This window comes from Pantherophis guttatus, chromosome 2 (genome assembly GCF_059756535.1).
Source record: "Pantherophis guttatus breed Tessera chromosome 2, ASM5975653v1, whole genome shotgun sequence".
NCBI classification, from domain to species: Eukaryota; Metazoa; Chordata; class Lepidosauria; order Squamata; family Colubridae; genus Pantherophis; species Pantherophis guttatus.
In genome coordinates, this window is record NC_142064.1 from 4,461,868 (window position 1) to 4,489,413 (window position 27,546).

Consider the following 27,546-nt stretch of genomic DNA (forward strand, 5'->3'; position numbering starts at 1 on the left):
TTTTCTTTTTTTTTTTTTAATATAAATCTCTCTCTATCGCATTGGCCTTTTATTAGGAAAGTTTAAGAAGGTCCAGAATCAAAGTAACCAAGAATGAACGTAAACGCTACAAGGGATGTGAACCCAGTGTTGGGATTCAGCCGGTTCGCACAACTTTGGGAGAACCGGTTGTTAACTTTCTGAGCAGTTTGGTGAACTGGTTGTTGGAAGAAATTATTAGGGCAGAGAACCGGTTGTTAAATTACTTGAATCCCACCACTGTGTGAACCTCTGAAAAAAAAATTCTCCTCCGAAGTCTTCACCATGGACAACTTACCGTAGCTCCTGGCCCTTTCTCTCTCTCTCTCTCTCTCTCTCTCTCTCTCTCTCTCTCTCTCTCTCTCTCTCTCTCTCTCTCTCTCTCTCTCTCTCTCTCTCTCTCTCTCTCTCTTTACTCTCTGGATGCTTCTCGCCCATGTCAAAGGAACCATGAGCTAATTTGTCTGAGAATGCCAGGGGTTGTCTCTTGTATGAAGGATTAGCACAGATTAAGGAGGAACAGTGTTAATTGTAGGTGGAGAAGAGAGCAGTGTGTCTCTGCGATCCATTCTTGATTTCCCCTGTGTCTGTCTGTTTGGTAATAAGCTTCCTTTAATCTAGAGAGCCCCTTTGTGAAATCAGCGGCACGGACAGCAATATTGATTGCTTTTGAAAAACCATCACAGCTGCTCACCCAAATTACCTTTGATATGTGACCTTTAATGTAATTACTGCAACATCAAAGCATTTCTATACATTATTAAAGGATTTGTAGACTTCTTCATGATGCTAACCCATTATATGTAAAAAATAAACAACCCTGGCAAACAGACACGTGGCAGATCTGAAAGGCCCGGTGGACAGGTTGGGTAAGGCTCAGGCTCAACAACCGTTGTTGTTGCTGCGGTTGTGGTGATTGTGGTTGTTTTCTGCAGGGTTGGGCCAAGAGGAGTGGAAAATAATGGCGTAGAGTCCAAGTCACGTGGTAGTCCCAAAAGTGCTTTTTTCTGGAGGCAACTGGACTTTCTGTTGTTTTTTTCTTTGATGACGTTTCGCTTCTCATCCAAGAAGCTTCTTAAACTCTGACAGGAGAGTGGGGAATGGGTTGTCAGAGCTGAAGAAGCTTCTTGGATGAGAAGCGAAATGTCTTCAAAAGAAAAAAAAACAAAGATTAAAGAGCAGAGAAATCCATATATTTGGGGCACGTGACGTGAGGTCAGTGTGAAGTTTCCGAAAGATGCCCTTTAATTAATTCATGAGCTCTCTCCTTCCTGCTCATGGCAACTTGAAAACTTTGCAAGTTGACAGTAAACAGGAGATGAAGTAGAAGGTAGCCAAGACTCTCGGCAAGGTTGAGGAATGGAGGACAAGAAGGAGACCATAAGGTGGGCAGACACGATGAAGATGATTAGGGTGTCAGATGGTAAAAGGTGGACATTTGTCCACACAGCTGCTAGGAATCAAATCTGATCTAGAACAAAACAGAACAGAACAGAACAGAACAGAACAGAACAACAGAGTTGGAAGGGACCTTGGAGGTCTTCTAATCCAACCCCTTGTGTATAATTAGATTTCAGATCTGCTGAAATCTAATTAAACAACTGACTAACCATCTAATAAATATTGTATTGGTTTTATATCACAATGAAGTCAGGTCAAAATGATAGTTTATATATGTATCTATTTAACTTGAAGTCCATTTTCCTACCTTCTTGAATCCTTTGCTATGTACCGCAGTGGATATTAGACATAACTTGTCTTCAGTCATTATTTGAAGCTATCATCACCTTTTTTTATGCAACATCTACAAGTTCTTATAGCTATCGTTCTCCCATCTCCCATCTCTCTACCAACAGAGATAACGTCATAAAATCGACAGGCAAGGTTTCCTTCCTTCTTACCTTTAGACTGAGAACGGGTTTATGGAGAAGAACTGAGGCTAAGGGAATTGGGTGCTTTGGTGGAGAAGGAATATGGTAACCAAGGAAGGAAAAACGTTAAGCCAACAGGAAGACAATGTGATGAGCTGGGACAAGGGACAAAGGCCATACAGCCAACTGAACTTCCCTTTAATGATCCAAATTTCCCCCAAAAGCTCCCACGTTCTTGGCAAGTCCCAGAGCAAAACATACACACAGACACACACACACATACACACAGCAGCTGCTGGCTACGCACAATCCAGCAAAACAAAGGAACAGGGAAATGAGTCCACAAAGCAAGGAAGAAGCAATGAGTCCACGAAGCTAGGAACAAACAGTGAGTCCACGAAGCAAGGAAGGAGCAATGCAGTCCTGCAAAATCCAAATGTCTGCAACGGCACACAAAACTCCACAAATTCAGCGTTTGTTCCTGACAAATGCCCCTCCCGACAACTTCTCCTTGAATCTTGGTCCCCAGGTGTGCCTTGTGAAGAGGGGTGGGGCGGTCTCCTTCCGAGTCATCAGGTCGGCCTGCACTGTTCCTGCCTTCTCTCCACTCTCCATGCTTGGGGATCAGGAGGGGGCGGTTCTTGCTCATCGCCTAAGCTCTGCCACTCCTCATGTCCACTGCTTGCTCTCTCTTGGTCATCCTGGCCCCATTCCTCCCTGCTAACAATCCTCAGGGGCCCTGAGCTGCCTCATCCTGCTTCTCCCCACATTCCTCTGAAGCCAACACAATTGCCCCCTTGATCTCCGTTGGCTCCAGCTCCGCTCGTCCTCCTCCACAGATTCAGACTCGAACTGGGGCATGACAGACAAGGTTTGGGTAACTAGCTAGGTTCATAGCAATGGCTTGCATTCATTAATACGGAGGATCCCGGATCTGCACACTTTCCACCGTGCTCTTAAAACCCTCCTATTCCAGCAAGCCGGCCTGGCCTAATTTTCTCCCCTTTCTTTTAAATTTTTAAACTAAAATTTTAATTTGTTTTAAATTATTGGGATTTTTAATTGTTTTGGGCTAAATTATTTAATTTGGTTTTAAATTGTTTCTAACTTTTGTATTTATGTATTTTATTCTGTGCCTGTTCACCGCCCTGAGTCCTTCGGGAGTAGGGCGGTATATAAATTTAATAAAACAAACAAACGAACAAAACAGACCACGCCTAACCAAATAGCATCACCCCACTTGTTCTGAGATCTTAAGTGTTTTACAGCTAGAACGAATGGTGCCTTCAGGAACATTTTCAGCAACAGCTTGCAATCATGTTGGCAAAAAAAAAATTATAATAATAAAAAAATCCCCTTTAGCCAGAAGGGTGCAGACATCAGAGATTTCTCCAAGCTATGTCAGAAGAAGGAATTCTGCAGGCAAGGAAGAAATCCAAATCCATATATTTAATTTTGTCATATTTAAAAAGTCACAATGCAACCCTTTGCTTCACCTATGAGTTTTGCCACTCGAGGAATATGGTCAGAGTTGGTATTCAGAGCCTTGGTACTACAGTGGTTTAAAGCACCCTGTTATTAACACAGCTGCCTGCAATTTACTGCTGGTTCGAATCTCTCCAAGGCTCAAGGTCGACTCAGCCTTCCATCCTTTCTAAGGTAGGTTAAATGAGGACCCAGTTTATGGGGGCAATAAGCTGACTTTGTATAAATATACAAAAGTATGAAGGCTATTGCTTATTGCTTAACGCACTGTAAGCCGCCCTGAGTCTCCGGAGAAGGGCGGCATATAAATCAAATTAAATAAAATAAATAAATAAAATAAAATATTCAGCCGGTTTGCCCGAACTGGTAGGAGAAATTGCAGGTGGGCCCGCCCACTCACCCTGGCTCCATGCCATCCTATTTAGGCACGTTTTTGAGGCCTGGCGCATGCACAGAAGGTGCACGCACCAGCAAAGTGCATGTGTGGAAAGCTGGGCGCATGCATGGACAGCCAGGCGCGTCCAGGGATGCATGTGTGCTCAGATTTGCAAACGGTAGAGAAAGTAAGTGAATCCCACCCCTGAATATGGTCTAGGAAATCTCTGCTGCCTCTTCCCCAGATGTGACCCTACTGCAATTCCCTTGCTTAACATGATCCAAAAATATATGCGGACCAGTGGTGAGTTTAAAAAAAAATGCTATTGGTTCTGTGGGTGTGGCTTGGGCGTGGCATGGCTTGGTAGGCGTGGCTTGGTGGGTGTGGCAGGGGAAGGATACTGTAAAATCTCCATTCCTCCCCACTTCAGGGGAAGGATATTGTAAAATCTCCATTCCCTCCCCACTCCAGGGGAAGAATACTGTAAAATCTCCATTACCTCCCGATCAGCTGGGACTCGGGAAGCAGAGAATAGATGGGGGCGGGGCCAGCCAGAATTTTTACTACCAGTTCTCCGAACTACTCAAAATTTCCGCTACCGGTTCTCCAGATCTGGTCAGAACCTGCTGAAACCCACCTCTGGTGTGGACTCACAATTTACCAATATCTGGAGAGCCACACGTTGTTCTGCCCCGTCTTCGGTAGAGTTTATTTGAAGATCCATCACACAACACCATGAGTTTTTGACTGTGCTCCATGGCAGCATTTTTTTTAAAAAAGGTATATCTCTCACGAAGAAGCAAAATTGTGAGAGTTATTGACACCCACAAGCTATCCACCAACTCTACTAAGTGGACCTTATCCAGTGGTGGGTTTCACATTATGTTACTACCGGTTCGCCGTGCACGCCTGCCTTCTGCAAATGCACCCAGCATTCCGCACATGCTCCCAGCCTCAAAAATGTGCCTAAATAAGATGGCATAGAGTCGGGGGGAGGGGGGGTGGGCAGGCCCACCTGCAATTTCTGCTATTGGTTCGGGCAAACCAGTCCAAACCGGCTGAAACCACCTCTGACCTTACCAACATTATCAACATTGCCAAAAAGGCATTAAGAGTTGTTAATCTAATCTTGCATAGCTTCTTCTCTGGTAATGTTGTACTACTAACTAGAGCATACAAAACATTTGCTAGACCAATTCTTGAATACAGCTCATCTGTCTGGAACCCGCACTGCATATCGGACATGAATACAATCTAGAATGTCCAGAGATATTTTATGAGAAGAGTCCTCCATTCCTCCAACCACAATAAAATACCTTATGCCGCCAGACTCCAAATTTTGGGCTTAGGTAACTTAGAACTACGCCGACTTCCGTCTGACCTAAGCATAGTACATAAAATTATCTGCCACAATGTCCTTCCTGTCAATGACTACTTCAGCTTCAACCACAACAATACACGAGCAAATAATAGATACAAACTCAAGGTAAACCACTCCAAACTCGATTGCAGTAAATATGACTTTATTACTGAAGTGGTCAATGCCTGGAATGCACTACCAGACTCTGTAGTTTCTTCCCCAAAGCCCCAAAACTTTAACCTTAAACTGTCTACTGTTGACCTCACCCCATTCCTAAGAGGTCTGTAAGGGATTTGCATAAGTGCACCAGCGTGCCTACCGTCCCTGTCCTAATATTCCTTTTTACTGACTCTTTTCATGTATTCAAATTATGTTTATACTTTTACCTGTTATCTTATGTCTGCTTGACAAATAAACTTATGATGATGATTATGATTAACTCATCCTACAGTAAGTAGAGTGAAGGAGAATCACCTTCTGAATTCAACTCAAAAAGTAACTGAAATAAGAAAGTTAAATTTAGGAAGATCATAATCTGCAGTCAGTTTGGGATGGATAGTCCTTCTAAGGAGATTGGAGATAAAGAAGCTGCCTCCAAATGTTGTCCTTGCATTGACACTCACAAATGCAAACTGTGTGGGGAAACCATAACTCAATATGGAATTCAACCGGGGTGGGTTCTACTTATCTTTACTACTGGTTTGCAACGGGATCATGCGCTTGCTTCTGTGCACGCGCAGATTGCCGATGATGACATCCGGGGTGGTGGGCGGGACTTCCTGCCAGTTTTACTACCGTTTTTTTTTATTATTATTATTGAAAAGTTTTACAAAAAAACAAGAATTTTCTTCCCCCCCATGTTCCCCCCACCCTTTCCCTCTCCTCATCCCACCCTCCCCACCAGACTTCCCAGAGCAAAATACAAGGTGTTTCATTTAACAATCATAAACTAGATTAACCTACTTATCCTCAGACTAACTAACTCCCCCCCTGAAACCTCAACTCCACTAAAAACCTAGGTAGTACATTCATTTTTATTGCTGCTATCCTCCCCAGTAATGATAGTTGTAACTTTTTTCCAATTTTCCATTTCTTTCTGTACTTTTTGCCAAAGAATTTCATAATTATTTTTAAACAATTTCGTGTTTGAGGCTGCAATATATACTCCTAGATACTTAACCTATTTAACTATTTCAAACCCCGTTATTCTCCCTAAGTCTTCTCTTTGAGTTATGGACATATTTTTAGTTATCATCTTTGTCTTATGTAGATTTACTTTAAATCCAGATACTTTGCCATATTGAGCTACTATGTCCAACATATAGGGAGCCGCTTCTATAGGTTGAGATAAAGTAAGAACCAGGTCATCTGCAAACGCTCTTAATCTATAATCCTGCTGTCTAATTACAATTCCTTTTATTTTATCAGAGTCACGTAACTTATTCAACAAGACTTCTAAAGTTAAAATAAACAACAATGGCGACAAGGGACAACCCTGCCTAGTACCTTTCTCAATTTTAAACACAACCTCCATTAACTATTATTTGTGCTGTTTGTTCCTGATATATTGCTCTAATTGAATGTATAAAATACTCCCCAAAGTGCATTTTTTCTTATTATCTTAAACAGAAATTGCCAGAAATTGCAAACCGGTCCGAACCGGGGCAACCCACCACTGAATTCAATGCACCCCAAAATAAACCCATGAACCTCGTCCTTATTTCGAAAGCGTTACGATGGTTTCCAATCAAACACACTGAGTAAACGTTAGCCGTTTCAAACATCGGAGCAGCAATCTGCAATTTTCACCCTTCTCTATCTGGTCTTTTTTAAAATTCACTTTAGAGCTGAAACTAAATTTGTAGCAGAGAAGGAAAACTAGGAAGGACTGTGGCATTTTGTAACTGACACCCATAAAGCTGAATTCACTGCTGCCATTCTCAGTGAGCTGAGCAACAGATTGAGGACAACGGAGTGAAAAGAATCAGTAAAGATATTTTTTAAATATCTTCAAAATAACGAAAGAATGCACATCCTTGGTTATGAAAGACCTTATGAGGAAGTTCAGGTATAGTACAGTTCTACAAGGAGAGGGGGAAAAACAACTCAGAACTGAAGAGAAAAATTATGGGATGGGAAAAATTAAGGCAGTATTAAGTGTCCCAAACGTCTTTTTTGGTATAACCTCTGTGTTTTATTTATTTAATTCCACTTTGGCATCGCCTGACTCCAAGCCAAATCTGGACGATTCATCATCTGATAAACCAGAAACACACAATAGAAAACTTTCTTTTTCATTTACTCAAGTAAGAGGTTTAATTCAGAGTACCTGAGCTTTTAAAAGCACCAAGAAATAAAGAATAAAACGAGAAAGCTGGGAGAAGTTAAAAACTGCACATACGGTATCAGCAATGTTCAAGGGATGTACAACAATATTTGGAGGTGGTTGGTGAAACGGTTTACCCAAGTTGTAAATAGTGAGTAATGCCATTGAAGACTCAACCTGTCTCCCATTCCTACACCAGCAACAACTGGAAAACTGAGTATCAAAACTTGCACAATAGTAAGGAAGACCCCCAATTTACGATAAATTCCTTTTATCGTATTCGCTTCCTTTTATCATATTCCTTTTTTTCAATTCTCTGCTGGTAGCTATTTCTGTGAAATGGGTCTAAAATTCCAGCATTAGGCATAAGAGTGGCTCTCTTCATACAAACACTATTCACCAAGCCACTTGTGAACTGAGCATCTGTATTATTCACCTATCATGTTAATCTTGATCTGCTTTAAGCGTAAGCAAGGTTTTTTTTTTTATTTTTTAAATTGGCTTTCAACAACCAGGTTAAACTCATTGCGCAAACAAAGCCAGTATGTCTTATTCATACAACATAAAATCGATCATCGTGGTTTGTGAACCAGAGTGAGTTTGTTATTCTAATGAACTACTGTTTGTTGGGTAAGAAGATATCTGTAACTACTGGATTGATTAACTGGAAAAGACTTGGAATTTGTTTAAAGACTATGAGACTGTTTTTTCTACTATAAAGTAAGCTTATGATAAACCAGTTTGCATATCTCTTATTCATTGCTCTCAGCAACGTTTCCTTGTGCATTTACTCTGCTGGTTGGTAACACAACACCAATATCCTTAACATTAGGTAGCTTTGTAAATGACATTTTTATCTTCCTTTTTTTTTTTAATCATTCTACTTGTGTCGAACTTATTTTTTTTTCCTGGAACACACTAAAAATTCTAGACTATGATCCAGTTGTGAAGAATGGTGCCGATTTGCTCCCAATCTTCTCTCCTGCCTTTCCTAAGCTACCCGGAATTATTCCAAATGCTAAAACAAGAACGGCCCAAATCCAAACAGCCATCAACACACTTGAGTGAAGAACTCAACAACCAAAAGTTGTCATCTGAAACTTTTTTTGGTTCAAGTCAAGAGAAACGCATTGTCCGTCTCCGCAACAGCTAGTCATGTCACTGCTCACAAACGCCTTCAAGTTTTCGAAAGGAAAAAACCAACACAATTTTCCACAACTTTTTTCACAAAAATCATCACCACCATTTCCTTCAGCTTCCTTCTTGGTGGGCCTGCACGACCACGAAACACAAGGAAGAGAGGATGTTCAAAAGAGAAAGAAAAAGTACGGCATCGCTCGGTAGATGCCGTACTTGGACCAAACATGGTCCCATTGATGTTCTCCAACCTCAAGGAAGCATCTTAAAAGAATGATTTGGACTCACCCCTGGTAGAGTCTTCTGTTCGTGCAATGCACTCTGGGCTTTAAGAGCAGATTCCCGTTCACAGTACGTTAGGAAGGCACAACCTGTAAAAAGCAGAAGAAGAAGAGAAAAAAAATAAACCATGAGAACAGGCTAGCTCTTTCCCCAGATACAATTTCTGGTAGGACCAGATCTTCTCCGGGAGCAGATGTGTCCACTTCTAAACATAGAAGGCTAGTTGAACAATTATGCCTACGAGCTTAATCCAATCCTCTGTCAACTCTGAAGCAAACCTGTCTGAAGCCATACTGTGCAGCCTCATAGTTGCCACAAACTCTGAGAAGGGGAAGGGAGAGCGGGAAATAGATAGGCTGGCTAAATAGTCGAAACAAAAAGTTTTCTTGTGGGAACCAAGGTCATCCCAACAGGTGGCAGTTGAAGGAGAAGAGCAGTGACCAAGCAGTCTGCCAGCTGCTTTCATTGGACAATGTGACCAGTGACATCTGGGGAGGGAAATATTTGCTCTTTTAATTAGGGGAAAAACTGCAGGAACTTTTAGAGTTAGTTTTTACTAGCTGTGCCGATATGATGTATCCAATAAATATGTTGTTTGAGGAATCTACCTGCCTCGAAGTTCTGCTTTTAGCAGATGTATTACTTGGACCCTCTTTAAAGTCACTTTAAAAAAAAAAACCAGTTTATTTATACATTTTCAGTTTACATACATAAGTGCTTTGTAAACAGCATATTGTCTGGATCTATTTGCTTACATAGTAATACTTTCCCAGCTCCTAATTTCTCTCTCTATTATCCAACCATTTTCGAAAATACTCTGTATCTTCTTTTTCTTTTATCTTTAACATCAATCTGTCCATTTCTGCACAATCTAGTATTTTTTTTAAAATATATCTTCTTCTGTAGGTGTTTCCTCATTTTTCCAGTACTGTGCAAATATAATTCTTGCTGCTATCAAGACATGTAATATTAAATATATATTCCCTTTATCATACTTTTCTGGTACTATACCATACAGAAATATTTCTGGCTTATAAGGTGTATGTAACTTTAACATCTTTTCTAACCATGTATGCATTTTTGTCCAATATTTCTTTGCTTTTGCACATCTCCACCACGTGTGATAATATGTACCCGGTGTCTGATTACATTTCCAACATCTGGCGGACCTGCTTTTAAACAACTTTGCTAATCTCGCCTGTGGTAAGTGCCACCTATAAAACATTTTATATAGGTTTTCCTTGTAAATAGTTGCCATTGTCAGCTTATAGTTGCTTTCCCAAAGTTTTTGCCATTTGTCTAAGTCTATTGTAAGAAATTAGCACCCACCCCTCTCCTAGAAGAATGAAATATTCTAGGAAATATTAAAAAGGCAGAATGTTATACCTCCCTGGATGAGAAAAGGAGAAACATGCTCTTGGAAAGCAGCCCCCACTTTTGTTAATAACCCCAGAAAGACTGGTGCCAACCTATCTACAAGACAAAAGGCTGGGCCAGTTTATCTACAAAACAAAAGACCTTCACTCTCAGGACATGATAGGATTAGCCCTCACTCAAGAGCCAAACCAGGACAAAGTCATTAAGACATAATAGGAATTGCCTGAAGCCTCTTCATTACATCACCCAACAAGATTCAACCAAGTCTTGGACTCAAGACAACCTACAAAGTTACCCCTGCATGGCCCCAAGGGAGTATAACAACCAATCAGAATACATTTCTTTCACAGGAACAGGAAGCAAGTTCAAAGCTCAAGAGAAGGTATCGGTATCTCTCTCTCTCTCTCTCTCTCTCTCTCTCTCTCTCTCTCTCTCTCTCTCTCTCTCTCTCTCTCTCTCTCTCTCTCTCTCTCTCTCTCTCCCATGTGCTCGATTGCCCAGGACCTCAAACCATGTGGTCATGACCACCATTAAACCATCTTTCCAATCAGTCTCCATGTTTCCAGTGTCTTTCTTCCCACCTGGAACTGAACCCAGATGGACATTTCTTCCAACACTATAGTACCGTGATGGCGAACCTGTGGCATGCGTGCCACAGGTGGCACGCATAGCCATATCAGTGGGCATGCCAGCTCAGCTCTGGCGTGCATGCGCGTGCCGGCCAGCTGATTTTCAGGCCTTCTGGGCCCACCAGAAGTAGGGAAACAGGCTGTTTCCTGCCTCCGGAGGGCCTGAGGGGATGGGGAAGGCCTGTTTTTCTTTCTCACCTGGCTCCAGATCCTCTCTGTGCATCTGGGGAGGGCAAAAACAGCCTTCTCCACTCCCTCAGAGGCCCTCCGGAGGCCTGAAACAGCCCATTTCCCAACTCCCGGTGGGACAGGAAGTGACGTTTTTTGCTTTCCCCAGCCTCAAGAGACTCCTAGAGAGGATTTTTAAGCTTAACAAAATGTTGTATAGTTTCTTTATTAACTTTTCATCCACCCCTAACATTATTTGGTCAAGTTTGCTCTTTGTAGAAGCCATATGTCTTAATATCTTTCTCATGTCTCAATTGTATTTTTTTTAAAGTCACTTTTGAATGGTGAAAAGATTAAAGGCCACAATTGTTGTTCCCAAAACAGATCCTGGGCTGGCTACAAAGCTAATAAAGACCACCAGATATGAGGAAGGGTATTTTCAGCTTCTTTTATTGGAGTACTCCAGCAAAAGGGTCTCAGCAGCTAAAGGAGACAAGACCCCCAAACAATGCACAATGACAGGTACCCTGTTTCCCCCAAAATAAGGCATCCCCTGATAATAAGCCCAATCAGGCTTTTGAGCGCATGACAATAAGGCCAAATGCTTATTTTAGGGTTCAAAAAAATATAAGACAGGGTCTTATTTTTGGGAAAACGTGGTAGTCCTCAACTTACAAGAGTTCATTTAGTGACCATTCGGAGTGACAATGGCACTGAAAAAAAATGGACGGACGACTGTTTTTCCCAGTTACGACTTTTTCGGCATCTCCATGATCATGTGATCAAAATTTGGATGCTTGGCAACTGGTTCATAGAAAAATGGATAAGTTTTTTTTAAAAAGAAGGTGTGTGTGTGTGTGTGTAAAAGCTTCTTTTCAGGAATGCTATGCAGAATTTGTCTGGTTTTATTTCGCGTTCCGTAACCGCTCTGTGGCTGTGTTTACCGTACATTTAAATTACATTCTTTTTATCCTGAACTGTAAAAAATTCATTAATATACACGTAAACATTTCTGTTTAAAATTTTCCCTTGCCTATTTCTGTTGAGCTGGAACCAATTACCCTATTTTCCGTAGAAATCTCACTCTGAGTAGCGCAAATTCAAAGCAGGCAACCGTTTCGTGGGATTCATTATCCACGCTAATCGAGACCTACCTATGTATCGTCTATATATCTGTGTCTGTAGAGCCCATTGAGCACACTTAGGTGTGGTGATTTATTGTTTATTTTAATTTATGTCTCAGTTTATACAGCAGCCCATCTCAAATTCATGACTCTGAGCATCTTGTTGTATACATAGGATAGGATGGGGATGGAATAGAATAGAATAGAATAGAATAGAATAGAATAGAATAGAATAGAATAGAATAGAATAGAATAGAATAGAATAGAATATGAATTAGGAAAAGAGTGGAATGGAGTGGAGTAGAGTAGAGTAGGGAAAATAATAGGATAGGATAGGATAAGATAAGATAGGATAGGATAGGATAGGATAGGATAGGATAGGATAGGATAGGATAGGACAGGACAGGACAGGACAGGACAGGACAGGACAGGACAGGACAGGAGAGAACAGAATAGAATAAAGAAACAATGGAACAGAATGGAATGGAACAGAACAGAATAAAGAAAAATGGAATGGAATGGAATGGAATGGAATGGAATGGAGACAGAAGAGTAGAATGTAGAGTACAGCAGAACAGAACAGAATGACAAAGTTGTAAGGGACATTGGAGATCTTCTAATCCAACCCCGTTTGAGCAGAAGACTCTATACGATTTCAGACAAATGGTTGTCCAGTCTCTTTTTGAAAGCCTCCAGTCATGGAGCGGGGTTGGTGGGAGGTGGGGTCACGCGCACGTATGCCCACACCCGTAATTCTATGTGCCCCACCCTATACATGCACGCCCAACGCCCCCACTCCCCCCAGCTTCTGGCACGTGATGGCCCGGTGGGCCTGTTTTTCTCTCTCCCCAGGCTCCAGAGCCTTTCTAGGAGCTTGGGGAGGGCAAAAACAGCCTTCCCCACCCCCCGGAGGCCAGAAACGGCCCAATTGCCAACTTCCGGTGGGACTGGAAGTCCCATTTTTTGTTCTTCCCCAAGCTCCAGAGCCTTTCTAGGAGCCTGGGAGGGTGAAAACAGCTTTCCCCACCCCCTCGGAGGCCCTCTGGAGCCTGGAAACTGCCCATTTGCCAACTTCCAGTCCTACCAGAAGTTGGCAAACGGGTCTTTTCTGGCCTCTGGAGGGCCTCCAAGTGGGGTGGGGAAGGCCATTTTCACCCTCCCCAGGCTTCTAGAAAGGCTCTGGAGCCTGGGGAGAGAGAAAAACGGGCCTTCCCCACTTCCCACCCCGAGGCCCTCTAGAGGCAGGAAATAGCCTATTTCCCTACTTCTGTTGGGCCCAGAAGGCCTGAAAATCAGCTGGCCAGCACGCACATGCACGCCGGAGCTGAGCTCGCATGCCCACCAATATGGCTACGCGTGCCACCTGTAGCACAGGCCATAGGTTCGCCATCACAGGACTAGACATATCCAATTCCTGCAACCATTCTTTATAGGTTTTAGCTTCCAGATAAAAGTACAGTAGCCAGGAAGGACTACATTATAAGAAGTCCCCTGGATGCACGAAAAATGTTCTTCCTCTTTCTCCATCTTCCTTTGATAGATTGGTGCGCAAACTCTTGTTTCTGATTTTTTTTTTTTTTGGTTAGGTTGCAGCATTTTGCTCAAAAGGAGAAATGCTGTAAATTCCCTGCAATTTTAAATTATGTCCCAGATTACCTGAAATTTTTAAAAAAGAATACTAAATTCAGCCCTGTAACAAGGTTTTGATATGTAGGCACCAGACTAAAAAGCAGGAAAGCACGAGTTCAAGTCCCATCTTAGCCATGAAGCTAGCTGGGTGACTTTGCGCTACTCACCAGGAGAGGGTAAGTTCTAGTCCTGTCTTAGCCATGACAAACATGTGAGTGATTTTGGGCCAAACACAAACAGATGGTGAGTTCTAATCCTACCTTAGGCACCGAAGCCGGCTGGGTGACTTTGGGCCAATCACTAGGAGAAGGTGAATTCTAGTTCTTCTTTAGACATGAAAGCTAGCTGGGTGACTTTGGACCAATCACCAGGAGACAGTGAGTTTTAGTCCCACCTTAAATATGAAAGCCAACTGCTTGGCTTTGGGCCTTTCACCAAGAGACAATAAGTTCTAGTTCTGACTAGGCACGAAGGTCGGCAGTTCAGCGGTTCGAATCCCTAGCGCCGCGTAAGGGGGTGAGCTCCCGTTACTTGTCCCAGCTTCTGCCAACCTAGCAGTTCAAAAGCAGATAAAAAATGCAAGTAGAAAAATAGGGACCACCTTTGGTGGGAAGGGAACAGCGTTCCGTGCGCCTTTGGCATTGAGTCATGCCGGCCACATGACCACGGAGACATCTTCGGACAGCGCTGGCTCTTTGGCTTTGAAATGGAGATGAGCACCACCCCCTAGAGTCGGGAACGACTAGCACATATGTCCGAGGGGAACCTTTACCTTTAAATATGAAAGCCAACTGCTTGACTTTAGGCCTGACACCAGGAGACAATGAGTTCTAATCCTGACTAGGCATGAAAGCTGGCTAAGTGAGTTTGAGCTTATAACTAGGAGATGGTGAATTCTAGTTCTTCCTTAGGCCTCTATCCCTCAGTGTTCCTTTTGGAGGAAAAATAAAGGGGGAAGGGATTGCCAGAAAAAGGACATGCCAGCTACTTATCATTTAAAAAAATCATTTGAACCTGGAGTGGGGAAGCATGACTCTTTTATGACTTGGGGACTTCAACTCCCAGAATTTCCAAGTGAGCCATGCTGACCATAAGTCATAAAAGGCCCATGGTTCTCCACCCCTGCTTTACAAACATACATCCTTACACTAGCACTTACTTCAAAGCAGAAGTCTTAAATCTGTCGCGACACTGAAGGAAGCTGCTGAAGAGAGGGTTGTCCACACACTAGTAAAAACAATATAACTACAGAATCCGCCTAACGTTTTTGACATGCTTCTGAAGACAGGTCTCTCCATGAACATGGCCAACTCCAGATTTGCAACCAGATGGAAAATGCACCGGTGTTCAAAGCTTCTGATCCGTAGGACGCAAATCTGTAGCTTCAAATCTCCATCCAAAGGAGGAACAATAGCTAACCGAGTCTTCCTGCAAAATCCAGGCTGGGGCAATCAGCAGGAACAGGTGTCTTGCACCTGTGGCTCCATCCTGGTCTCCAGAAGGAGGGCAGGGCCATGAGTTAACCCTCTGGTGTCCAGGAATGAAACACAAATCCTCAGTTCTTTTTTCTTCTAGAGACGGCTTCTTCAAACTTGGCAACTTTAAGCCTTTAAAAGATCTTTTTTCAAAAGACAACTGGACTTCATTTTTCCTCATTTTGCTTCTCGTGCAAGAAGCTTCTTCAGTTCTGATGGAATGGTGGAGGATGGAAGGATTTCTATTCCTGGTTCATATAGAACAGAATACAATAACAGAGTCGGAAGGGACCTTGGAGGTCTTCTAGTCCAACCCATTGCTTTGGCAGGAAACCTTACACCAGTTCAGGCAAATGGTTATCCAATCTCTTCTTAAAAACTTCCAGTGTTGGAGCATTCACAACTTCTGGAGGCAAGTTGTTCCACTGGTTAATTGTTCTAACTGTCAGGAAATTTCTCCTTAGTTCTAAGTTGCTTCTCTCCTTGATTAGTTTCCACCCATTGCTTCTTGTCCTGCCTTCAGGTGCTTTGGAGAATAGTTTGACTCCCTCTTCTTTGTGGCAGCCCCTGAGATAATAGAGTTGAAAGGAACCTCAGAGGTCTTCTAGTCCAGCCTCCTGTTTGAGCATTTCAGACAAGAGGTTATCCAGTCTCTTCTTAAAAACTTCCAGTGTTGGAGCATTCACAACTTCTGGAGGCAAGTTGTCCCAATGATTCATTGTTCTAACTGTCAGGAAATTTCTCCTTAGTTCTAAGTTGCTTCTCTCCTTGATTAGTTTCCACCCATTGCTTCTTCTCCTGCCTTCAGGTGCTTTGGAGAATAGCTTGACTCCCTCTTTTTTGGTGCAGCCCCTGAGATATTGGAAGACTTCTATCATGTCTCTATCATATCTCCCCTAGTCCTTCTTTTCATTAAACTAGACATACCCAATTCCTGCAACTGTTCTTCGTATGTTTTAGCCTCCAGTCCCCTAATCATCTTTGTTGCTCTTCTCTGCACTCCCTGCACTCAGATGACTGCAAGGGATTATAAATCCTTCCATCCTCCACTATTCCATCAGCAGTGAAGATGCTTCTTGGATGAGAAGCGAAACATCTTCAAGGAAAAACGAAATCCAGTTGCCTTTTGAAAAAGCACTTTTGGGACAGCTGTGACCTGGATGATCTCCATAGGCTTTAAGATCAAATACAAATGTGATGGTTTTTTTTTTCCCTCTTAACATACATCAATATTTCTCAACCTTGACCACTTGAAGATGTGTGGACTTTCTGGAACACCCAGAATTCCTTAGCCGGCTTGGTTTCAGTCCCATCCTCATTCAAGCCTGCTGGCTGGGGAATTCTGGGAGTTGAAGTCTGCAAGTTTTAAAGTTGCCAAGTTTGGAGACGCCTAGTCTAGAGAAACCAAGAACCTAGAACTGTTTATATTCCTTGCACACAGCTGGTCATTTGTATTCTTTTAGAGAGTCGGTGACGCTGAGGACACAGACAAACCTCAAAGTGGCCTCAATGATTGTCTAAAAGAACACAAATGATCAGCATTCTGCAAGGAATATAAATCTTTCCATTCCCCACCATCCAGTTAGAGCTGAAGAAGTTTCTTGGATGAGACGTGAAACATCTTGAAAGAAAAAACACAGAAGTCCAGTTGCCTCCTGAAAAAGCACCTTTGGGACAACCATGACCTGGATGACCGAGAATCTCTACAGATGTTGAGCTATACAATTTGAGATGAACACCCTTTGAATGGTATGAGACTAGGAACGGATTTCCAGAGGAAAAAATTGCGGACTACAGAAACCATTTGCACCACTCAGGTGACCCTGAGGACACAGATACACCTCCAAGTGGCCTCAACGACCTTCTAAAAGGATGCAAAGGACCAGCTCTCTGCAAGGAATATAAATCGTTCCATCCCCCACCATCCAGTCAGAGCTGAAGAAGCTTCTTGGAGGAAAAGCAAAACATCTTCAAAGAAAAACAAGAAAGTCCTTTGAAAAAGCACCCTTGGGACATTCTGATGTTCAAAGTCTGCATTTCTTATATGGCCATGTAAGAATAGCATTCTTTCTACCATCCCAGGACAGAGAATTTCAACACCGTTCAGAAGCCAATAGTGTTGAATCCCTAACAATCATTAAGCCAGCCTTGTCGGCTAATTTAAACTGAGACAAGCTTAATCTAAACTAGGTTTCCCAGTAAACCTGGAAATAACCCACACACCTTTATTTAGTTTTGCTTTTGCGCAAATAAATAATTGTGGTCTGTTTTGATGTGAAAGAAGGTTCCACGAGAAAGTGAATGATTTCAGGATGGTTTTGAGAAGACAATTGGTCAAAACTCAAATGGAAAACTATACTCAATATTTTGGTACTAAATCATGCACTGTACGGCTGTCTGCTGTCCAGAAGATGAGAGAAGACAATGCCACCAGTCTCAAACCTGGAGCAGCTGATACCATCTAATGAGGTGCTGATGGAGGCACACCAGCGAAAAGATAAACTACAGAGTGTGAATGTTCCTGTAATGGTTGCTATATATTTCCTCTCCTGGTGATGGCCCTCATGACAGCTGAGAATAATGAAGGTCTGCTAGGCTTCCAGACTAGGTCTATAATTCAAAGGGGATGGGTGGCAAACTGTTCCTGTCCTTGGGGAAACAGACCCCCCCTCCCCCACTCGTAAGGTCTGTTGGGAGCAAAGAGGAGCGATGGGGACCCAAGGATTAGAACAAAACCCTTTCTCCAGAAGGAGGAGATCGAATGAGACGGAGACTGAGATGTTGCAGATGTTTTATGACCCAACTAGGTAACATCATCAGTGCTAGAAGGGAGTGGGATTTGCTGAGAGGATGCAGAGGAGGAAATAGGAAGAAGAGGAGGGGGGGAGGAAGAGGAGGAGGAAGGAGAAGAAGAAGAAGAAGAAGAAGAAGAAGAAGAAGAAGAAGAAGAAGAAGAAGAAGAAGAAGAAGAAGAAGAAGAAGAAGAAGAAGAAGAAGAGGAGGAGGAGGAGGAGGAGGAGGAGGAGGAGGAGGAGGAGGAGGAGGAGGAGGAAGAGGAAGAGGAAGAGGAAGAGGAAGAGGAAGAGGAAGAGGAAGAGGAAGATGATTCTGGGGCTCTTGGTGCTCTCTGAGCTTGGTCATTTTCTTACAGAAGTTTTATGACCCAACTAGGTAACATCATCAGTGCTAGAAGGGAGTGGGATTTGCTGAGAGGATGCAGAGGAGGAAAGAGGAAGAAGAGGAGGGGGGGAGGAAGAGGAGGAGGAAGGAGAAGAAGAAGAAGAAGAAGAAGAAGAAGAAGAAGAAGAAGAAGAAGAAGAAGAAGAAGAAGAAGAAGAAGAAGAGGAGGAGGAGGAGGAGGAGGAGGAGGAGGAGGAGGAGGAGGAGGAGGAGGAAGAGGAAGAGGAAGAGGAAGAGGAAGATGATTCTGGGGCTCTTGGTGCTCTCTGAGCTTGGTCATTTTCTTACAGAAGTTTTATGACCCAACTAGGTAACATCATCAGTGCTAGAAGGGAGTGGGATTTGCTGAGAGGATGCAGAGGAGGAAAGAGGAAGAAGAGGAGGAGGGGGGAGGAGGAGGAGGAGGAGGAGGAGGAAGAAGAAGAAGAAGAGGAGGAGGAGGGGAAGAGGAAGAGGAAGGTGATTCTGGGGCCCTTGGTGCTTTCTGAACTCGGTGGTTTTCTTGCAGATGTTTCATGACCCAAACAGGTTACATCATCAATGCTAGAGAAGAGTAGGGTTTTGCTGTGGCCTGCCAGTGGCCAGCAGAGCTGGCAGCAGATTTGAACAGTGAGGAGGTTGGGGAGGAACATGGGCCAGTCCTGGAGTCTGGGGAAGACTCGGACGAGGGCTTTGAGTTGGAGGCAGAGAGCGGGCCAAAGCCATCTGGTAGTTCTTTGCTGCCTCCGGAGTCTCTGGAGTCTGACATCAGTGAGGCAGAAGAACAGCGGGAGCCTGTTCCCAGTGTGCGCATGCGCAGAGCTGCCAGGAGACAGGAACAATTAAGAAAACAGGGTTGACTTGGGAGTAAGGCTTGGAGATTATTGCCCCCTTCCATAAAGACATAAAAGAGAACCGAACAGGATGTGAGCTTTTGCAGGAAGCAATTAGTTCATCCAGTCAGTAAAAGCTTTGGAAAAATTCTGTTTGACTCTGTGCTAAGTTTGGCCTTGCCCTCCATGTGACAATTCTCGGGCAGCATTCCAAGGGAGATGAGGCCGAAACGGTCTGAACCAGGAGCATTTCAACTCTGGTTTGAGGGGAGGGGGGGTGGGAGAGAATGGATTCCTAAGTGCTGTGACAATCTTGAAAAATGGTAAAGCTGGAGGCATGGATGCAAAAGGGGAAGTCATGTTAAAATAAGGATGGGCTTCGTTTATAGAGTGGCTGGGCCACCTGCTTCATGTAGGTGTGAAGGTTGCCTTTGTGTCTGAAGGAAAGTTAACTGAATAACAGAATTGGAAGGGACCTTGGAGGTCTTCTAGTCCAACCCCCTGCTCAAGCAGGAGACCCTACACCATTTCAGACACACGGTTGTCCAATTTCTTCTTGAAAAACTCCAGTGATGGAGCACCCACAACTTCTAGGGGCAAGTCGTTCCACTGTTTAATTTCAAGAATAACAGAATCGGAAGGGACCTTGGAGGTCTTCTAGTCCTCGTGGTGTGGTGGTCTCGAACCTGGGCTGTCAGCTCTCCAGCTGAGCCATCGCACCCCTCGAATCTTCCTACTTTTGAGTAAATCATAATCTCACTGCCATTGTCACACATAAAAACTTAGTTAGATGACTTTTTCCAAGTTGCTTGTTCATTGTCCTCCCAAAAAGAAATCTCTGCTCTCAATCGTACTTTGACCTTTAAAATCATCTGAATTAATGCGTATATTTGTATGCAAAATGTTCTGGCTTTTCTTTTTTCTTTTCTTTTACATGTCCACCCGGCACGATAAATGTCCCTTCGTCTTGTTCAGATTTCCAGCAAAGATTCGAAATGCCTTTATAGATTCTACACAATTTCTCTGGTGTCAAACCCCGACGATGCATCATTTTATTTAAATAAATAATCATTCTTTTTAAGACTAGAACATAATATCAATTTCATCCTGCCCGTCGCCTATGTTGGATGACATTTTGCTTGATCTCGGAAAACATCTTTGTCTGGAAAGCAAAGCCCTGCCTGTCTCTTGAACTGAAGCAAACTGTAAGGTCCCAAAATATACTTGAATCACCAGAATGCCAAAGAGAGAGACTCAAGACGAGGCTTGCAAAAAAACACACACCAGATTTTATTTATGGCCAAAAACAAAATACTGGGTGGAACTATATCCAGAACATACAGATACAATGCATGCGAGGAAATAGCCACACCTTGGGGAAGGTATGGTGTCCTTTTATACCCTCAGAGACGTCAGCTTAGTACCCAATTCTGGCCTCCTAATTTAGGTTAGTCATCTTGAGCATTTCTTTGTTTACTCAATTGGCCACTTTGGCCCCTGGCTCTGGAAGACAAGATCTTATCCAGATCAAACATAAATTAGGGCTGAGGTGTAAATTATCCCTTGGAGATACATACCATGCTCTTAGATGGCACAAGAAAAAACAGGGAGAAGATTGATATGGGTTCAGGTCAAATGGCAGGGACATATGTTTGACAAATATGTTTGACAAAACGAGCCTTGGTAGTACAGTGGTCTAAAGCATCCTGTTATTAAGACCAGCTGCCTGCAATTACTGCAGGTTCAAATCTCGCCAGGCTCAAGGTTGACTCAGCCTTCCATCCTTTCTAAGGTAGGTAAATTGAGGACCCAGTTTGTGGGGGCAATAAGCTGACTTTGTATAAAATATACAAAAGGATGAAGGCTATTGCTTAGCGCATTGTAAGCCATCCTGAGTCTTCGGAGAAGGGCGGCATATAAATCAAATTTTTTAAAAAAAATACCAGATACATTACAGAGGCCTAATAACAGAATATGTTTGTTATAGGAGATACAAATATAAAGGCATAATACATGTGATACAAATACAAAGGCATATATGTATTGCAGGAACCTAATGGTTACAGAATCTAGTATACCAGTATATCATATCCTAGTATTATTTATTATATCCTTATTATTGTTTCCCTTCAAAACTATAGATCCGTGATGGTGAACCTATGACACGCATGTCACAGGTGCGACACAGAGCCCTCTCTGCGGGCACATGAGCCATTACCCCAATTTAGATCTACCACGTACGCACACTCATCTCCCGCCAGCCAGCTGATTTTCGGGTCTCTGCCGCACATGTGCAGGGACCGGGTACATGTGGGAGACCCGGGGCATGTGTGTAGAGGGGTGGGGGATTGCGGGCACATGCATGGGGGGCACAGGGAATGGAGCTCCCCCCGCAGCCTGTTTTTGGTCCCAGGAGGCTGCAGGGAGGCCTGCTAGACCCAAAACGGGGCAGGAGATCACACACACATGTGTTGGGGGTGTGGGGATCACAGGGGGGGGGGGTCACGTGCGCATGCATGTGGGGGCCCACGGAGGTGTTGCTCCAGCACCTGAGGGCAGGAGAAGAAGCTATGTATGGAAACCAGTCAAGGAGAGAACTAACTTAGAACAAAGGAGAAATTTCTTGACAGGGTGAACAATTAAACAGTGGAACGACTTGCCTTCAGAAATTGTGGGTGCTCCATCACTGGAGTTTTTCAAGAAGAGACTAGACCACCATTTGTCTGAAATGGTATAGGGTCTCCTGCTTGAGCAGGGGGCTGGACTAGAAGACCTCCAAGGTCCCTTCCTACTCTGTTAGTCTATTAATCTGTTAGGACGCAATGGGTGGAAGCTTATCAAGGAGAGAACCAACCTAGAACCAAGGAGAAATTTCCTGGCAATGAGAACCCGAAGAACGGCTTCCCTTCAGAAGCTGTGAGGTGCTCCATCACTGGAAGTTTTCAAAGAAGAGATTGGACAGCCATTTGCCCAGAAAAATATAAACGGTCTTCTGCTTGAGAAGGTTGAGGGGATTGGACTAGAAGACCTTCCAACTCTGTTATTGAATTACTGAGTTGCAAACATAGATTAGGAGATTTGGGACTGTAGTGGGGGTTAAATTAAAAGTCCAATTTGGTTGACTCAAAACTTTCCACCGGGAACTCAGGAGAGACCAGCCCAAGCAGCCATCAGAAGACGTAGCTGGCTTCCCTCCCACAACATGCTTAATTGGGTCAATGGAGGAAGCAATGTGTCACAGCAATTCCAAAAAGGTTTAATTGACCCAGTCTGTTAACTGACCCAGAATCAATTGAACCAGTCAATTAACCCACGGGAGATTAGATGGATATACCCAGCCATGCGTGTGGCTAAATAAACTTCTCTTGGTGAGCTGGGTCATGGACTCATTCTGGAATGTGGTCTTAACTAACTTTGCCTCCTACAAGGTTTAAGCAAAGTCTGTCAGCATTCTGATGCTGCCATAAAACTTGACTTTTCACCTACTTATTTTCTCGGTAGATAATATCCCCTAGGAGATGGGATGGGAGGGGGGAACATTCCTGTGGGGTGAGGTCAGAAGCTGGGGAGACTGACTTGGAAGATGGCCAATGAGAAGATGAGAATTGGGGAACAGAAAGGGAAGGGTTTGGGGATCATAGGGTTAGTATCGGCTACGACGAAGTCGGGGCCAGATCTGTTGTACTCAATAAATGGAATATTTCAGCAAAGATTAATTGTTTGGGAGTGCAATTTATTTGAGATGACATCGAAACCTGACAAAGTCCTAGAGCGGCTGGAAAAAAGGGAATTTCTCTAGGCACTCTGTGTCTATGGCTCTTTCAATTGTTAAATTCTATGGTAGAAATATGGGGACGTGGTGGCTCAGTGGCTAAGATGCTGAGCTTGTCGATGGAAAGGTCGGCAGTTCAGCGGTTCGAATCCCTTGTGCCATGTAATGGGGTGAGCTCCCATTACTTGTTCCAGCTTCTGCCAACCTAGCAGTTTGAAAGCACGTCAGAAAATGCAAGTAGAAAAAATAGGGACCAGGTTTGGTGGGAAGGGAACAGCGTTCCGTGCGCCTTTGGCGTTGAGTCATGCCAGCCACATGACCATGGAGACGTCTTCGGACAGCGCTGGCTCTTCGGCTTTGAAACGGAGATGAGCACCGCCCCCTAGAGTCAGGAACGACTAGCACATATGTGCGAGGGGAACCTTTACCTTTACCTTTACATTATAGAAATAGAACATAGAATAACAGAATTGGAGGTCTTCCAGTCCCACCTGAGCCATGGTGGCACAGTGGTTAGAATGCAGTATAGCAGGTTAACTCACTGCTCACTCCAGGAGTTCAATCCTGACCAGCCCAAGGTTGACTCAGCCTTCCATCCTCCCAAGGTCAGTAAAATGGGGACCTAAATTGTTGGGGGCAATATGCTGACTCTGTAAACCACTTAGAGAAGGCTACAAAACACTGTGAAGCGGTATATAAGTCTAACTGCTATTGCTGTTGCTAACCTTCTGGCCAAGAAGAAGACCCTATACCATTTCAAACAAGTGGATATCCAATCTCTTCTTTCAAACCTCCAGTGATGGAGCACCCACAAATCAGTTAGAACTGATTAATTGTTTAACTCTCAGGAAATACCTTCTTAGTTCAAGGTTACTTCTCTCCTTGATTAGTTTCCATCCGTTGTTTCTTGACTTGCCTTTTGGTGCTTTGGAAAATAAGTTGACCCCTTCTTCTTTGAAGAGAAGGGTACACAGGGCAAGAAGGGACCTTGAAGGAACATTGGAGGTCTTCTAGATCAACCCCCTGGAAAAGCAGGAGACCCTATACCATTTCAGACAAAAGATTGTCCAGTGTCTTCTTAAATCCTCCAATGATGGAGCACCCACAACTTCTGAAGGCAAGCTGTTCCACTGGTTAATTGTTCTCGCTGTTAGGAAATTCCTCCTTAGTTCTAGGTTGCTTCTCTCCTTGATTAGTTTCCATCCGTTGCTTCTTGTTCTGCCTTTAGAGGAATGTTCTGCTTGTTCTGCTTTGGAGAATAAGTTGACCCCCTCTTCTTGGTGGCAGTCAAGAAAGGACCATATTCAGCATCTTACTTCCTAACCCTGCATGGCATTCTTTTCCTCCTCCTCCTCCTCCTCCTCCTCCTCCTCCTCCTCCTCCTCCTCCTCCTCCTCCTCCTCCTCCTCCTCCTCCTCCTCCTCCTCCTCTTCTTCTTCTTCTTCTTCTTCTTCTTCTTCTTCTTCTTCTTCTTCTTCTTCTTCTTCTTCTTCTTCTTCTTCTTCTTCTTCTTCTTCTTCTTCTTCTTCTTCTTCTTCTTCTTCTTCTTCTCCTCCCCCTCCTCCTCCTCCTCCTCCTCCTCCTCCTCCTCCTCCTCCTCCTCCTCCTCCTCCTCCTCCTCCTCCTTCTGCTTCAATGAAGGCCTGTGGACAATCCTAGCCAGTAATTAACTGTCATTCTATTGAGCCACAGTCTCTAGGAAACACGAGGATGTATCAAACTCTCTCCAGGGAGGCCTACATTGTTAAAGAGAAGGAGGTGGAAATAGCCCAGAAGCTGGAGACAGGAGAAATTAGAAGAAGGTTTGATGGGGATGGTCGTGGGTGGGAGGGGGGGGAGAGAGTTCCATCTCTCCCCTATTTTAATTTTGCCACCCGGGGATTCAGCAACATAAATAATAATTGCATGAAACACAGATGGATAATAATTGCAGCAAAGGTCACACCGTTCCCCTCTAATCAATCCCTAAAGACTTCGGAGGGCCGCAACACAATGCAAGAGCCATAATGTGGTTTTGTAAGCTTATAACAAACTCTTGCGACGAACCCAGCTGTCTTCAACCAGCTGCTCGGAAAGAAGTTTGACGTCTCCAGAAGAGGATTTTAATATTTTTTCCCCTCCTCCCTTTTCTTTTCAAGCCCCGATGATCTGAGATTGAGAGCCGAGGGAATAACTATCAAGGTCTTTTTGTGTAAACAAAACAGGTTGGGTCAGAGGACAACAGAGAGCGTAGCAAGAGTTCCCTCTGGGAAATGGAGATGAAGAGGGTAGAAAGTAAGACCACACTTGGAATATGGCATCCAGTTTGGGTCACTGGATGATGTTTCGATGACATGAGATTAAAAAAAATAAGAGGTAGAGACTCTGGAAAGAGTGCAGAGAAGAGCAACAAAGATGATTAGGGGGCTGGAGGCTAAAATATATAAAGAACGGTTGCTAGAACTGGGCACGTCTAGTTTGATGAAAAGAAGGACTAGGGGAGGCATGATAGAAGTCTTCCAATATTTGAGGGGCTGTCCCAAAGAAGAGGGGGTCAAGCTATTCTCCAAAGCCCCTGAAGGCAGGACAAGAAGCAATGGATAGAAATTAATCGAGGAGAGAAGCAACCTGGAATTAAGGAGAAAATTCCTGACATTGAGAAAAATTAATCAGTGGAACAGCTTGCCACCAGAAGTTGTAAATGCTCCAACACTGGAAGTTTTAAAGAAGAGATTGGATAACCATTTGTCTGAAATGGTATAGGGCAGAGATGGCGAACCTTTTCGGCACTGAGTGCCCAAACTGGAAGGTGTGTGCATGCGTGTTCATGTGCACACACTGGAGCACCAGAATCCACAAGACCAGCTGGCTGGTGGATGCATGCCTTTTTTTGGCTGGTTTTTTGCCCAATTTCAGGCCATTTTTGGGGCCTTTTTCAGGCTAAAAACGGCCCAAAAAACAGCTCAAAAAACAGCCTGAAAATGGCCCAATATGCAGCCTGGAAAACAGCCTGAAAACAGCCTGAAAAACAGCCTGCTTTTTGGCTGTTTTTGGCTATTTTTCAGACCGATTTCAAGCTGATTTCCAGCGCTCCACCACTCTGAAGCCTGCAGAGACCAGCTGGCCGGCGAGCAGATGCACATCGGAAATCTATGGGCACGCGACAACACGCGTGCTCACAGAGAGGGCTCTGCGTGCCACCTCTGGCACGCGTGCCATAGGTTCGCCATCACGGGTATAGGGTTTCCTGCCTGAGCAGTGAGTTGGATCAGAATGCCTCCAAGGTCCCCTTTCCACTCTTTTATTCCGTTATGCTCTTATAAACTTGCTCTGATTCTCAGAATATAATCAGAATCAGAATATTCTGATATTCAGAATGTAAATCATTCTGTCATTCTGTTAAATTAGTCCAATTCTTGCTCAACAGCCAACAGCCTTCAAATGGTTGCTACATGAATGGTTATAAGCCAGAGGTGGGCTTCACATAGTGTAGCTACCGGTTCACCCAACACTGGAAATGTGCACCGGAAATCCGCGCATGCCTGCGGTGTCACAAAACACGGCAATTCACTCACACACGCCATCTGTACATGTGTGTGGCATCACAAAACATCGCAATTCCCTCGCATGCGCCATCCACGCATGTATGCAACATCAAAAACACAGCAATATAGGACGGGATTGCGCCCGGGCAGGTGGGCGGCCACCCACAGGTTGCCACTACAGGTTTGCCTGAACCAGACTGAACCGGCTGAATCCCACCTCTGTTATAAGTCAAGAACCGTCTGTACCAGGAGTGGGTTCTACTTGCCAACTGCTACCGGTTTGCAACAGGAGTGTGCGCACATAGAAGCTTCTGTGCGTGCACAGATCATTCATGATGATGTCTGGGTGAGTGGGCGGAGCTTCCCATTCCCATTACTACCTGTTCGCAAGAACCATACCGAACTGGCTGAATCCCATCTCTGTTATAAGTCAAGAACCATCTGTACCAGGGGTGGGTTCTACTTACCAACTGCTACCGGTTCGCAATGGGAGTGCACAAATGCAGAAGCTTTTGCGCATGCACAGATTATTTATGATGATGCCTGGGTGGGTGGGCAGATCCTCCTGCTCCCATTACTACCGGTTCGCAAGAACCAGACCGAACCGGCTGAATCCCATCTGTGTTATAAGTCAAGAACCATCTGTACCAGGGGTGGGTTCTAATTATCAACCGCTACCAGTTTGCAATGGGAGTGCACAAATGCAGAAGCTTTTGCGCATGTGCAGATCATTCATGATGATGTCTGGGTGGGTGGGTGGATCCTCCCGCTCCCATTACTACCGGTTTGCAAGAACCAGACCAAACTGGCTGAATCCCATCTCTGTTATAAGTCAAGAATCCTCTGTACCAGGGTTGGGTTCTATTTGAAATCCGCTACCGGTTCGTACCAGGAGTGTGTGCACGCAGAAGCTTCTGCGCATGCACAGGTCATTCATGATGATGTCTGGGTGAGTGGGCAGAGCCTCCCGCTGCCATTACTACCGGTTCGCAAGAACCGGA

The 27,546-nt window shown here is 44.0% G+C and overlaps 1 protein-coding gene across 15 annotated transcripts in view; it reads right to left on the bottom strand.

Annotated features, from left to right (window-relative positions):
• Positions 1-27,546, bottom strand: part of CELF4 (CUGBP Elav-like family member 4) — a 921,337-nt gene that overhangs the window by 754,941 nt on the left and 138,850 nt on the right. For all 15 annotated transcript variants that reach the window (XR_015732035.1, XR_015732034.1, XR_015732028.1 and 12 more), the window contains exon 2: positions 8,862-8,944. Coding sequence is in view for 2 of the 15 variants with exons in the window: in XM_087885501.1 (XP_087741627.1) it covers positions 8,862-8,944 (83 nt within the window). In the remaining 13 variants the exon portion in view is untranslated. The remainder of the gene's footprint in view (positions 1-8,861; positions 8,945-27,546) is intronic.